At 47.2% G+C, this 14,854-nt stretch overlaps 1 protein-coding gene across 1 annotated transcript in view; it reads right to left on the bottom strand.

Annotated features, from left to right (window-relative positions):
- The window catches only part of LOC142578854 (uncharacterized), a 112,008-nt gene that overhangs the window by 78,830 nt on the left and 18,324 nt on the right, over positions 1-14,854 (bottom strand). The window contains exons 2-3 of the mRNA XM_075688492.1: positions 3,639-3,695; positions 435-569 (exon numbers count right to left, since the gene is read on the bottom strand). Coding sequence (XP_075544607.1) covers positions 435-569; positions 3,639-3,695 — 192 coding nt within the window. The remainder of the gene's footprint in view (positions 1-434; positions 570-3,638; positions 3,696-14,854) is intronic.

Genomic DNA, 14,854 nt, shown 5'->3' with positions numbered 1-14,854 from the left:
TCATTTCGCGTCAGTTGCTTCGTTTCGTTGGCCTAATTTCTGTCAATAGGTTTAATATTCACGGGCAGGACGACCGAGCAATTAGCGGTGTCCCGCGTAGATGACCTTTATCTAAGACATGCTGGCAGGCTAGTTGGCTCACGGTTCTTAGTTCGATGTCACAGGAGGGCACACGGGCACCAGTCGCAGGCAAAAGAATAAAACTGAACGCGGCGACACTAAACAACACCTGTTGTTTAGCGGCACTCTGCCTTTAAATGCTTTCGCCTGCTGTCTATGGGTGCAGTAGCACCTCGCTCTAACCATTAATTTTTTTTTTTTGAGTGCACTCAAACTAGGACAACGGTGTTTTAAAGCACTGGGTGAGGCGACTATTTGCGTGGGGGCTGTTTCGCCAGTCGGCAAGTTCTCGTCGGACCGGCGTCGTTACGTACCCGGATTCCTTTGGGTCCAATGGCTCCGGTGTCTCCTGCCAAGCCACGTTCTCCCCGGCGACCGGTCGGTCCCAGCGGACCGAGGCTTCCTGGTGATCCCTCGGTGCCCGGCGAACCAGGAAGCCCAGGGTGACCCTGCGCAGTGCAGACACACGAGGTACTCGCACACTACGTTCTACGGAACGGGTACTAACCGCAGCCACCTGGTTGCACGGCCACCGCTAAAAGACGATAATTTTTTTTTCTTTCCTTTAAACCGTTCGTCTTCACACTGCGGGTGATACAACAGTCGTCGCTGTTGGAAAGACGCACTTCAGAAAAATACCCCGTGCTAGCTTCGTCACAGACAAAGAACTGCACAGGACAAGCGCTGGACCAGCGCTGGACCAGCGCTACCAGCGCTTGTCCTGTGTAGCCCTTCTTTGTCTTCGTGTTTTCTCGCTGGTTTCTTTCACCAGCTAATACGAACCAACTAGCCCAGCAAACAACGATACTGAACTTCGTCACAGAGCCTATATTCTGCAGAAAAGATAGATGAAGTCTAGCGAAATTCGCCGCAGTTCAACATGTTTGCATCTGTTTTGTTTAAGACGTGTTACTGCAGAGAGGTTAAGATAACAGCCAACTTCACTGCGACATTTCTGTTCTTAAAATATATATATATATACTGTTATTCGGGGATTGGCGATGTTCGCCCAATCCCTGAACAACTCGCCGGACCTTTGAATAAAAAGTTGTTCTTCTTCTTTTCCCATAACATTCACCGCAGTAACTCTCACAACGCAGACGTCAAGAAATCGTTAGAGACAGTCCGTTCCTCTGTATAGATGACATTTTGCCTACGGCGTCGTGCAGTGCAGGAAAGCTTGTTTGCAAAAGTTATAAATACCCTCTAGACCGCAGAGTCAACATCAATAGATACATACGATACTGTGGCATCACAGCGTTTACAGAGAGCAGATAACTTGCATGTGCGAGAGAGAAGAAATCGCGGCATCTTCACATCAAAGAGAGCGAAAGTAAAGAAGTTCCTGAAACTACGTGACCCTGCCGCAAAGCGTCCTTCTCGTGCATTCAATTCGACTGGTATGCACTTTCGACAACCTTCGGACTCGCCTCCGTGTGCGTAGGCGAGTCCCGAACGCTGCATGTGTTGGCTCCAGCTTGCGTGTCATCGATACGCCCGTTTACGCCCGCCTCTCTGCTACCGCACACATCAGGTCATCATCATCAGCGTTCAACACGCGCCGAGAGAACCACAGCCTGCCCCGTGAGACAGTTCATGCCCTCAGGGGGCGCGCAGGTAGCTGATTTCCTGACGGCCGTGTCGCTTGAGCGCCAGTCTATATGCTGTGTAACCAGGTTCGGTCGTGGCTAACGTGTCTTTGTTTGTTTGTGCATACGCCTGCAATTGTCTCGGTAACGTTCTTGGTAACAATTCACGCATAAATACTTCCAACATTCTGCCTATGGGGGAATCAGAGACACGCGCTCATGCATAGACCTGCTTACTATAGCCCTCTCACTATGTACAGCCTCCCGCATATTAACTATAGCACGCGAGCACACTGATATGGGCGTACGTCGTCCTGAAGGGAACAACGCAGCAGACGACGCTTGCACTGGAGAATGCTTTGTGCAGCTGTGCGTACTTCTGACGGTCTCGCCGATAATCGCCGTTGTATAAGGCGCTAAAATAGCGTGAGGCTGAAGATCGCGTGGTGTAGTCAACAGTGCGGGAGGCTGGACATGCGGCCCCATCCTGGACCTTCCTGATTTACAGGAAGCCTTCCTGATTTACAGGCCAATGACCTCTGAGTGTCGCTTCTCAAAAGTTGTGCGCGATTGCCGTATGTGTGTGCGTCGGGCCAATATCGCACATCTAGCCGAATATGCGAAGTGAAGGCTTTTTCTCCTTTTTTTACACCTTTTCTATCACGAAATAAAAAGTAAGCTTTTCACCACTGTGTATGCCTTGCATGGAACAAAATGTTTCATCAGTTTTTACCTTTGTCCTAACCTTGTGTTCCTCTCTACTATTTTATTTAACTAGATTATTTCTTCATTTAGTCTTATGTTCTTAAGTGTTAGATTAGAGCGCATGGAGGCATGACCGCGCGAAGAAAAGGTTGGGAAATTTTAGTAAGTTAGTGAAACTTTTACGTTGAGTTTCACGTGCGTTGGTGCACAGGAAGCTTTTCGCTTGCGACATGTAACAGGTATTTAATTATGCAGAAAAAATGGTAGGATGTAGGAATCTATGTGAAGCGAAGATTTAGCGAAGCGGTTAATTAAATTATTCGCAACTAGCGACGACGCGTACAATCTTGTTTACTTTCATTTTATGTGACGTCAAATCTCATGCAAAAGTCACAACAATATTATCGTGCAATTTATGAGTTTACGCACTACGCTTCTCGCAAGCTATGCCGAAATGCAAGCACCGCATAAAGCGGATTTACAGTGTGAGATGTCTACGCAACGATATCACGGGCACGAAGGCCATGTGTGATGCTTGTCGAGGGAAGAATGGCGATGACAGGTGTATGCGCAGATTAATACAAATACTTCACTGGTATTATAGGGTGTTCTAGAAAGTAATCAAAATCTCGCAAAAGCTAAAGGAACAACGACACTACTACATACATTTTCTTGAAGTCTGTAGTCATTGATGGCACTGCCTCCTGATAGCGTCGTATGATTGTGAGAAAAGAGCCCACTCAACGCAGATGGCACCGTGCTGTGTCGGTGACATGCTGATACAGGTTGCTCGCTACCGCTACCGCTGACGCTTCAGTCACGGGCCCAAGCACTTCTCATTTACAGCACAGCGATAAAGCTTCAATCTCGGATAATATTAATTTCAGCGCAAAAGGCACAGTGGGTGACAAAACGAGTAAACACCAGCAAGCGCTGATTCTTGACTAAAACACTGGGTTCGGTACATTCTTGGCTAAACAGAACGGTTTTATCAAAAAAAAAAAAAAACGTGGCACACTTTCTCTGGTTGTGCTTCCAACTTGTTCTGGCGCTTAGCCGTGCCGTTAGTCTAATCTTCCTGTATGTTGCGCTTCTGCGCCGAAGCCATATTTCATTCTGGAACGACGCGCCAACCAGTCCGCTTGTCCTTCTTTTTGTCCTTCAATGCTCATCCAATTTTTTCAAGGGCACCCTGCAATAGTATGAAGTGAAAGTGTAACTCACCACGCCTCCTTTTTCACCTTTGCACAGGCATGGCTGGATGGCGCAACCTTTGCACGCCTGAAAAACGAGAGAAGAGAAGGAAGAGAAGAGAAAGTGAGTTACTGAGCGACAAAGCAACATCAATGCGCAAATTCAACGTGGTATACGCGGAATTAAGATTCCGCCATGTTTACAACTGCATATTTAATGGACACGTTTTACGCTTTGCAAACAGACACTTCCAAACAAACAAACAAAAGCACAAATGAACAAAGAAACAGGTATGGATGACAATGCTGACATTATGCTCAATTGCGAGCTGTGGCGCTGTCCCCGGTTTCACTGATGCATTATCGCATTCTCTATTGTCGCTTTGTCCATTAGATATTAAGCCTGAAGGGTCGCCTGAAATAGCTACAGAGTTTCCCTTGGCTGGCTCGTTCGGTCACTTCCGCTCGCCCCTTCTTTCTACGGGTGTGTACACCTTTCGCTGTCGTCGCGCGTTCCTTTCATCAGCATTGTCAATATATCGCAGAACGACAGAGAATATGACACTGCGGCCTGTCGTTATAATGCCCTTGCTCTCTCGCCGTACATTTTTCCTTTTCTTGCACTACAAACAGTAATAACTAGGCGGTCATCATATTGCTTCTTGGTACAAAAGTGTTTTAAGCGTTACGATGAGAAAAAAAATAAAAGCGGAGAATTCCATATGTTTACAATATCAAGGCAACCGCAACATACTTAGGTACGTGCTGACGTAGAGTGCATGTCAGCGAAAGCAGCCCTTATGCAAACTGGCCACGACCGCAAAAGTGGAGCTGTGAAAAAAGTCGTTTCTCTGTGTCGCAGCCTTTCACTCGACACATTAAATACACCACCTGATAGTGTTCAATATAGGTGCACTCCGCTATAACACTTTCACGCGCGAAACATAGAGGTGTTATTGAAAAAAATCGTAGTTGGCTCGAAACCGTTTGCAATTCTTGTCAAGGTGTGTGCATTGAGGTGTAAATGAGTTTTAAAATTTTCTTTGTCCGAAAGTTTCTTACTGTAGTGTTGTAGTTTGTCATTGGAACGTTTGCAAACAGCAGATGCATGAGGAAAGTTGTGTGGTGTCATTCAGTGAGATTTCGCTAGTCAGCCCGCATATAATGCAAGCCCGGGATAGTTCACCCTCTCATGCAGCAGTCTAAGCTTTCCTTCTTTTTTTTTTTCGTAACGGCTGACATGTGGCATAGATGAACGGGTTTTCGTCCGTTCAGGGAGCGAGTGGGCTGCACAGTCCTGCGCAACAGGATTGTGCTTAAGCCGGCTGGTTATTGCATTTTGTAGATATGAGCGGGGAGAATAGGGGGAACTGAGGGGCCCGATTTCCGTTCGTCCCAATCATAAGAAATGACAGGCAATGAAATCGTAGGGGAAGTTAATTGTAATGTTCAATTGAAATGCTGAAATAATAAGACAAACTAAAATGAAAGAGTCGACGAAAGGATAACTTGCCGCAGGCGGGGACCGAGCCCGCATCTCCGTTTTTACGCGAACGGTGCTCCAGCTGTTAAGCTGCCCCGGCGGCCATACTCCCTCCCACTTTCTCGTGTGTTTGTGTGCAGGACTAGCCCTGGGAGTGTTAGCCAGCGCCGTTCATGGCTGAAACATCGTTTTAACCCCAGACGTCACGTAGTACTTGAGTTCAGAAGCAGGCAACTGGCCAGCAAGCCCTCGTATGCTACCTTCTGGACATCAAGGCTGATAAATTCAAGCCCCTCGCTACGCATTCAGCGAGCAGAATAGGGAGCACCTAGGGGCTCGATCTTTATTAGTCGCAATCATACGAAATGAGAGATAATAAAGCGGGAGAAAGCATATGCCTTCTCGGGCTTCATTATCAAGGAGAATCACTTGAATTGCTTTTTTATGTAACGAATCCCCGTTGCATTGCTCAATGGAATTTTGTTTCTTGAAATGTAATTTTCGTAACTCCGAGCAATTTTATTGACAGCTGATTATACAACATTTATTTTTTTCTGCTTACAATAATTATACATTGCATGCCTTTGTACTTTAGCTTGTTTGTGTGAGACGCGCGTTTTATGCCGTTTGACCGTGCTCTTTATTGTCTGTGTTTTCGCATTTCGCATGGGCTTCCCCATTTTCTCCTGCTTACCGAATGTCCCATGCAGTGTCCGAGGCGGGGCCAAACAAACAAACAAACAAACAAACAAACAAACAAACAAACAAACAAACAAACAAATTCTTCGCAAGAACTTTGCAGTTTCGTCGACGTAGAGGGAGAGAGAGACAGAGGAAATGGGAAAGGCAGGGAGGTTAACCAGAGGGGAAGATCCGGTTTGCTACCCTGCGCTGGGAAAGAGGGGAGGGGGAGGTTGATAACAAAGTAGAGATGTATTCTGCCCGAACGGCTGGGCCCGCGCAGCAGGAACGTATACTTTGTCGGAGTGGTGCAACAGACAAGGAGTCTTCGTTCACTCTCGAATAGCGAGGCAAAGCTCCGGAGTTTGGAACAAGCAAGGGCAGCCAAAGCTGCTTGGCGCACACCAGCCGCGATCGCGCCCCGTTCAGCAGCGCTCTTCGCTTCGAATTCGCTGCCGCCGCTGTTTCGAGAGCACGGCGGCGGCACTACTCGCCAAAGAGGAGCAGTCGCGGCCCCCAAGAAGCACTTCTTTCAAGGACAGTTATCTCGAATCGGAAAGGATGCCGAGGAAGGAAGAGGCCGAGAGCTACGGTCTCGCGAGATCGTCTTTCTCGTTCGCCGCCGCCACCGCCCCTTCTGTGTATATAGCCAGTCTTCCGGCCCCTCCTCTCACCCCAATTAAGCGCGTCCTTTTTCATTTCACGCAATCCCACCCTCCCCCATTCCTTTACCATTCTGTGCCTCGTCATTTCTTTCTTTTTGCTTTTTTTCAGCTTTGCCGGTTTTCTTTACTCTGCCTTCTTCTTCTACTTCTTCTTGTTCCCCTTTTCCCATAGCGCGAACGCACTCTCCGTCTCTCTTTCTCTTGCTCTTGGCATACCCTTGTGCAAGTAATGAAACCGCGCCGACTTGCTATGATGTCTCTTGTTTCTGAGCCCATCGTTCCTGACCCCTTGTTCTCTCGCGCGCGGATGCTTCTTCGCAGCCTCTCCTTCCTCCTCGTCATGGTGTTCTCGACCGGCGTCTGCGCATCGTCGCTCGGAGACGTCTCCAGTATAACGAATTTCTCGGGGTATTTTCCGCTCTCGCATTAGCGGGTCGCGTAGGACAACCCTGGGGACGAACGGAAAGCGGAAAAGGTGCTTGCAAGCAAACGCACTTTGAAGTAGTAGTAGTAGTAGTAGTAGTAGTAGTAGTAGTAGTAGTAGTAGTAGTAGTAGTAGTAGTAGTAGTAGCCTTGGAATTGAGAACCAGGGCCTGTATTTACAAAACTTCTCTTAGGTAAGTGCGATTTTTCACTCCCCCGCGTAGTTGAGGCTCCCGCTACTTGCAATCGTCATAGGGATGACAGACAACAATATGATCGCCACGGCGGTAGTGAGTGACGGATGACGCTTAAGAAACTTGCATGACATAGCTGGCTCGTATTCGAAAAAGCGACGCAGGTTTTTGAAGCGCCGGCGCGCTCGGCGATTTTCGCACCACTGAGAAATGTGCTAGTCCCTAACAACTCATGTGCTTTTACTTCTTGGGCTCAGTATAGTATATAGTTTGTTTTCGCGCCGTTGACATTACAGCTCACCGAAGTCGCGCGAACGCTGCTCCATCGTAAGCGGGCGTGCGCGGTCCCATTTGTGTACCTCGTGACACATAGCCCAATAGTTTCGGAGGACAATGCCGGGAATCGCTTTGATGACGTCTACGCGATGAAATCGCTGCCGTTTCCTTAGTCGCTCGCTTATCTCTCAAGACGTCGCGTGTCTGCTGAATAGTGCCGATAACGAGTCGTAGGAAAGCCAAAAGTATTCGTCACGACCCAAACAGCCTTTTTCGATTTTAAAGCCGACAGGGAGAGAGAGAAAGAGATAGAGAGTTTGAATAAAAACAGGAAGGTAGGGAAGTTAGCCGGAAAAGTGTCCGCTTTGGTACCTACACACAGTGGCGTAGCAACAGGGGGGGCCGGGGGGCCGTGGGCCCCGGGTGCAAGGGGCCAGTGAGGGGGGGGGGGTGTCACATACGTCTGAAGACACCCCTCTTTCCGCCGGCTACACCCGGGGAGGGGGGTGACAGAAGACCTATGGGCCCCGGGTGCCAGACGACCTAGCTACGCCACTGCCTACACATGGAGGAAGGAAATGAACTAGAAGATAGCATCGCGCCACGCAGCCAGCTTTGGCAAGCGAACTCTCCGAGAAGCCATTCTCTTCGCTTTTTCCATCGCAGTATCGACTCAACATGTTACCTCCGAGATTCAGCATTCTGGTCGGGAACGTTTGGTTTGCGGTAGTTTATAATCCCCGACACGCACTTACTTGTTCAATCGCCCTGCTGTAGCTCTGCCTACAGAGAGGGAGCAGTTAAACCTACTACGTGCTCTGACGTGGCGATCACGTGTTGGGCCGATACGTTTGGCTTCAATCCTTTTACGCAATGCTCTCTCCCAATTCTTTCTTTACTCCATGACCCCTGTGCAGAGAAATGGGGAGAAGCACGGTGAATATAACTACGAGTAAGAGAGCAGTTTCGAGCGAAGCGCCGAGAGGCATCAAGAAGAACAGTAGTCGAAAAAGCGACATGACTGGGTCAATTAGCTTCTGGCGTTTCACTTATTGCGGTCGCAAGTAGATCACCTTGCGCGCGCGAATTTCGGTTCTTGCGCGCGAAGAGACCGTGCCGGAAGCGAAGATCCGAAAGCGCGCTCCCTCCCCCTCTTCTGTCTCACTGCCAGCCGAGGGAGTCGCGCCGTCGCAGCGAGGACGTGTGGCGAGCTGGAAGGCAGCCAGGCAATCGCCGCCAGACTCGGGCCACAAGTCGCTGTCACCAGCGACACCCTCGCGCCTGTGACGGACTGAGCCGCCGCGTTGTTGGTACAACAAGCGGCGATGCGAATGGCTCACGCGAGCCGACGCCGTTTCCTATGGCCGCATCTTGCCCTCGATTGTCGAGCATTGTGAAACGAGGCGGGAACACGCACTTGCAGGAGGTCACCAACACGGGCGCGTCGCAAGGTCTCGGACGCAGCTGCTGCCGTGTGTCTGATATACGGCAGCGTTACGGGGACGTTTTGTCACCCCCCTCCCCCACCGCCTGGCTGCCGCTGCTTGTGCTCCCACGTCTCGCGCCTCTTGGACCGCCTGTCTTTGGAGCTGTCGCGAACGAACGACAAGCGTGGGGAGGCCTGGCAAATCTAACTGTAGTTTCGATGGACTGCCTGCCACAAAAAAAGTTTTCGGGACGCTTGAGGTCTGGAAAAAAAGTTATATCCCGCGAACTCCACTGTTTCATAAAGCTTCTGCTATAGACAGCACAGCGAGTGTAGAATAAAGAAAAAAAGAAAAAAGTCGATGAAGAAATGAATAAATAAATAAAGACAAGAAAAGGAGATGTATTTTTGATCATAGGCTATTTATCTGCGGCAGAAACGAGTAGTGGAGTCGAGTGCCCCAGCAATAAACAGCAGCACTTCCCACGTCGCAGTGTGAGGGACAAAAAAAAAAAGAAAGAGATAGACAGAGACAGAGGGAAATCGCTAAACTTGGTTACATATCTCAATCTCCTTGTTACGTTCACCTCTAATGACCATAACGGATATATTGAGGCTGCAGTGATTAGTTTAGACATAATTTAAGAGGAAGCTTTAGCTGGAGGAAACTCCGACTTCCTATTCAAATACATGTAAAGCGCAGACATGCTTTTGAATAAACTGTATTGAAGAGGTGCTGAATCCACATCGCCAGTTTCCGGGGCAGCCACAGCTCGTGATATCGCATCCTTCCTCATGAAAAACTTTCAAGGTACAGCGCCTGAAGCTGTATTACGACCCTCTGATACTACGTTCACCATGAGTCGCCAGGTTGGCTGCTTTCCCGATTTGGGGGGTGGGGGTGGGGAGAGGATGATTTTAGCGAGGAGGAATGCTCGGCGCTGCAGTCACATCGCCAGTCTCCGCGAAGGCGCGAGCTCGAGATTGCTTGGGCTGCTCTGGTTGAAAAACGCTGCCGACGCTTCCTGCTGCTCTCGTGTCGTGTCCTTTGCACGGTTAAGAAAACTAAAACCAATTTGAATGAAATTTGTTGTATTTCAGAGAGAAAGTTACATTATAGCGACTCTCGGAAGCAGAATTCGATTTAGAACATCAAACATTCTCAAAAATTGTCATAATTCGGTAACTTGAAAAAAAAATAAAGAGAAAGAAGCACTGTAAGCTTACAAACAAACCCGTAACTCTGGACCAACACTCGTCATGGTTGCTTAGTGGCTATGGTGTTGGGCTACTAAGCACGAGGTCGTGGGTCGAATTCCGGCCACGGTGGCCGCATTTCGATGGGGACGAAATGAGAAAACACCCTCATACTTAGATTTATACGCACGTTAAAGAACCCCGAGGTGGTCAAAATTTCTCTAGTCCCCCAATACGGCGTGCCTCATAATCAGAAAGTGGTTTTGACACGTAAAACCCCATAATTAAAAAAAACTCTGGACATAAAACAAATATCTCAGTTACGTAAACTACATCTGTTAGAATATTTTAAGCGGACAAATGTGAAATACGGATTCACAACTTACGTGAAATTGTTACGATGATTACGTAAAAGTCCTATTCACAAATTAATGTTATGTTTCACAGTGATATGCAATAATCAATTTTGTCCGCTTAGGTCTATTTTATTAAGTGTAGCTATAGAATCCTGATATCGTTTATTTATTGCTGAGTTACAGAGTTGTAAGTTTCTTTTTTTTTCAATTTGGAATTTCCCACAATTCTTGTAAAAAAACTTACTTCCTAAATAAAAATAATCTGTTTCCTACAGGCACTGTATTAAGTAATTTTATTTTTAATGCAGACAAACGTAACCCAATTCCATGCGGTGGCTGTTGGGAAAAAATATTTATCCGTTCCCATGTATTTATATAGGAGCTCCCGAGCTAATGCTTCACACACACACGCACACATGCACGCGCACACACGCACGCACGCACACGCACGCACATGCACGCACACACACATACACACACACACACACACACCCGCACGCACACGCACGCACACACCCGCACGCACACGCACGCACACACGCGCACACGCACACACACACCCGCACGCACGCACGCACACACAGACACACACACACGCACGCACGCACATGCACACACACACACCCGCACGCACATGCACACACACACACACCCGCATGCACACGCACACACACACAAAAGCGGCCTTCAGTGCACAATATCAGGTGTGCCGTACCTACCATCTTTCTTTTTTTCTTTTTCTCAAGATCAGACGGTTTGTACTCAGTGAAAATACCTTCCTGTCAGTGGCACCCACTAGTAAACCTTCTCTAATATTTTTAGAAGCATAGCCGCAGTACTTATTCCTAATCGAAATAACAATTTGACACATCCGCAGGAAATGCTCCTGGCTAAGAGCGCTTCTAAGTTGTTTATGTTTGCTTCTTCTTTTTTTCTCCCGAAGACTACAGTTTTTCTCCGGAAATTAGGAGCACGTGAGTTGGCTATTTAGTAACCTATATATGCTTTTTCATCAAAATACGAAACGATCACTGCAGACGCATGACCGCGCTTGCATGAACAGTCTATTCAGACTACATCTTCTTGATCAAGAATGGAGTATGCTGGTCGAGTTGGAACAAATTCATAAATTTAAGGCGCAAAAAGAGACAGAGATCAGGTTGAGTAGAGATGACACGAGCGCACTGTCGTTCCCACTTTTCCTTGTCACTGTGTTTTGTTTTGTTTTCGGTAAATGTTACATCTCTCTGCGTTGAAGCACTGCCCCTTCGCGCTTAATTTAATGACAAAACAGTTCTCTTCGAGCTGTTCAGCATCTGCAAATAGCCTTTGTAGTGTAAGGTCTGATAGATTGCAAATTTCAAATCATCGCAACTCGCCTTATATACTGATCAGAAGTCAGATAGTCTATACATGACAGCACTCCAGTTTACAACCTGAATATACATATAAAGAATTAACTGCACTTGTATGCTCCTCCCATTTTTTCCCGCAACTACAGAGAAAACAAACAAACAAGGACGACGCCATTTTTCGAAAGTAAGCGAATCGAGACAACATTAGCACAACAAAACGAAACGAAAAAAAAAAGGGGGAGTGGACATAAATCCACTCGTAAGGGACATTAAAGAGAAACAAATTATTTGAACCGTATTATTAATTTATCCTTCCACAGTACCCCAATAAATGCTACTGTTACTGTAAGGACAAGATTGGTTACGCCATAAGAGACGCAAAAATCGTAAGACAAGTGGCGACGCCGCCTTGCATTTCCCGCACCAGCTCGCCATGACAACACGGTATTTGACGGTGTCTGCTTCGGGCCTACTTAATTCATTTTTGTTATCGTTAAAGATGGACTACATTGTATTATAAAAAGGCGCAAGGACTCAATGAACTTAACTGTTTCAAGAAGCTTTACTGAGCAACAACGGGGAGAAACTGCAGTGAAATCAGTCGCGTCACATGACCTGCCGGCACTAGAGTTTCGGCGCGACTTCAAAAATATTACCTTCATTGTCCCTTCCAATAACTATGTCATTACAGCAAGATTAACTAAAACAAAGTTTTGGAAAAATAATTTATCAGTCTAAACTAATTGTTTATCTTTGGTGTCCCTTAAAGAGTCATATGCCGCGTACAAACAACCATTATGCGCGCCATGATGCAGTACGAAACGCCTCATGACGGGGGGAAGAAGGAAAGGGGGGTACCCCTCGTTGTCGATGTGTTCTTTCTTTTTTAGTTGCACCACATTTTTCAAAAGCCCTGTGGCAGATAGCACAATCCTAACCCTTGAACTTAATTACTCGAGGAGGCGGACATTACTTCCACGAGGAATCAATGCGCAATTGACTGAACAACAAAATTTGACTAATGAAGTTTCTAACTAAACAATATACAGCATATATTGCGATGAATGAATTGTGGGTAGTAAATTTGTAAATCATATGGACTTGGAACGCATTCTGATGATGCTACCAGTTTCGAGATATGCGCCGTCGAACTTTCGATAAGAATACACCGTTGTTGCACTTAATCGTGGTGCGAAAGCGTCAAATGGCCCATTGAGCGAAAAAGCCGGCGGCGCCTGCAGCAGCGAAACTTCCCATTGGCCGCGACGCCACGTCACGAGCACGTCACGAGCGCGCCTCGCGCGCTTCTGACGCTGGCTCGCGCTTGCTGGCTCGGGGCTCGACGGAGCAGAGCGAGCGAAAGGGAAAACCTGCTGCTGTGGTATTGCGTGAGGGGAGAGGGCATCGCCGCGACGCCACGTCGTCCTCTCTCTCTCTCTCTCTCTCTCTAGGAGGCCCGTGTTAACCACGCGTTTCTTGTCCGCGCAAGCGTTCGCCTGCGTCCTGACTCCTCCTTCGATTGCACTTTCATCTCGGAAAATAGCGTATCTTGAGAGGGTTTGAAAGGCAAGCATTCCGTAGGCTCTGTAGGTACGTGGCTATCATTATCAGCATCGCAAATGATGCGCCAGGTTTTTTGCCGGTCATTCACATATTGCACGTGGTAGCACCCTATATATCTTTTCCTTCATGGTTTCACGAATAAACCGTTGTAAGTCACAGCTGTGTGCGTGTCGCTCTCTCATGTCCTTGTCTTTTTTCCGCTGTGTTCTTTTTCCTAGTGAATCACTAACAAGCCCAAGCTTCCACGCTAAGTTCTAACTGCGTCTCGGTAAGACCAAATCAAAACGCGCCCAGCGTCCCAATGCGCTCGCTTGACCGCGAGGAGTTCATAACTCGAAGGACCGCTCAGCGGCGTCCTATTGGACATTAATGCTTTCGCATTCGCAACTCATAACAAGTGCTTTTGTGTCCTCGGATGTTTTTTTTTAGGAAAATGCTGTTTTATGCATTGAAGCACTAAAATAACTGGAACGCCAATGCATTTCGTCGCATACTTTGAAAATTAATGTCTCGAAAATGGTGTCATCCTGAGAATTTGTTCCAAGTGGATACGCCTTGCGAACTCACCGGCTACAATTCGTAATATGCAATATGTGCCCTAAAGTAATTAATTAGAACTGTTAATTACTGCAATTATGTTAATCACTCAAATATTATGTTGATTTTCCCTAGAAACAATGTCTGCCTCTTCGAGTAATTTAGGTCAAGGGTTAGAATTCGGTTTACTGCAACAAGCGATTTCCTTAAAATTTGGTTTAATTTGGTTTTTAAGATTGGTGCAAAACACACACCTGGTATACTGCAACGCCGCTTGTAAACATGAACATTGTGTACACCCTAATGCGCACTGGAAATTGTGCAAGAACGTATAAAACATAACGAAACCTTCTTTTTAAAAACGAAAATAAAGATGCACTTAATGATAGATAATTGACGTACATCAATTAGTGATCACGAGGCAGAGTAGAAGCAGACGGGGGGCAACTATGGTTCTAGTATAGCATTTTTAGTATATAATTTTTAGTATTCTATACAGTAGCCATCTTAGTATGATATTACCGCGGAAGGCACTTTTCTACGAGACTTTATGGGCCGATTTCCGCAGCATGGTAGCCACATCTTTTTTTCTCGGAGTATGGAGGCGGTCTCTCAGAGTTTCTTCTTCTTTTCTTCTTTTTTACTCTCTGGGTAGAATAAGGGGCTGAGATTCAGAAAGATGTACATAAACTCAGGAGGGACAGATGTGAGGTGAGAAATACGACAAGGTAGCCGCTCTCTCTGTCGTCGTTGGTGTGAGTTACAGAGCGTACTGTTCAAAACCACCAACGGTGGCACAGAGAACCTCATAAAGAATAAGCTGGTCACTTTAGGCAACAGTCACTTAATTGGCCAGCCGAGAAAAAAAAAGAAGGTTGCGGCGCTATTCGCTCCACGGCCTCCCCGGCGGTGGATACGAGCTTGTTGTGGAAGAGTGAAAGGGGTGGGCGATGTTGCTGCTGACGTCTGTCGAGACGCCTATAGACACTAGCAGTATACCATGCGCGCGACAAGCTCGCAATGCGCCTCGATGGGAATGCACAGGCCAAAAAAGTACGAACTGCTGCATGCGTGCCGCGACCCGTTTCATT

Source organism: Dermacentor variabilis, chromosome 1, assembly GCF_050947875.1.
Source record: "Dermacentor variabilis isolate Ectoservices chromosome 1, ASM5094787v1, whole genome shotgun sequence".
Classification (NCBI taxonomy): domain Eukaryota; kingdom Metazoa; phylum Arthropoda; class Arachnida; order Ixodida; family Ixodidae; genus Dermacentor; species Dermacentor variabilis.
The sequence above is the reverse complement of the archived record's forward strand: the minus strand, read 5'-3'. Positions and strand labels throughout refer to the sequence as shown.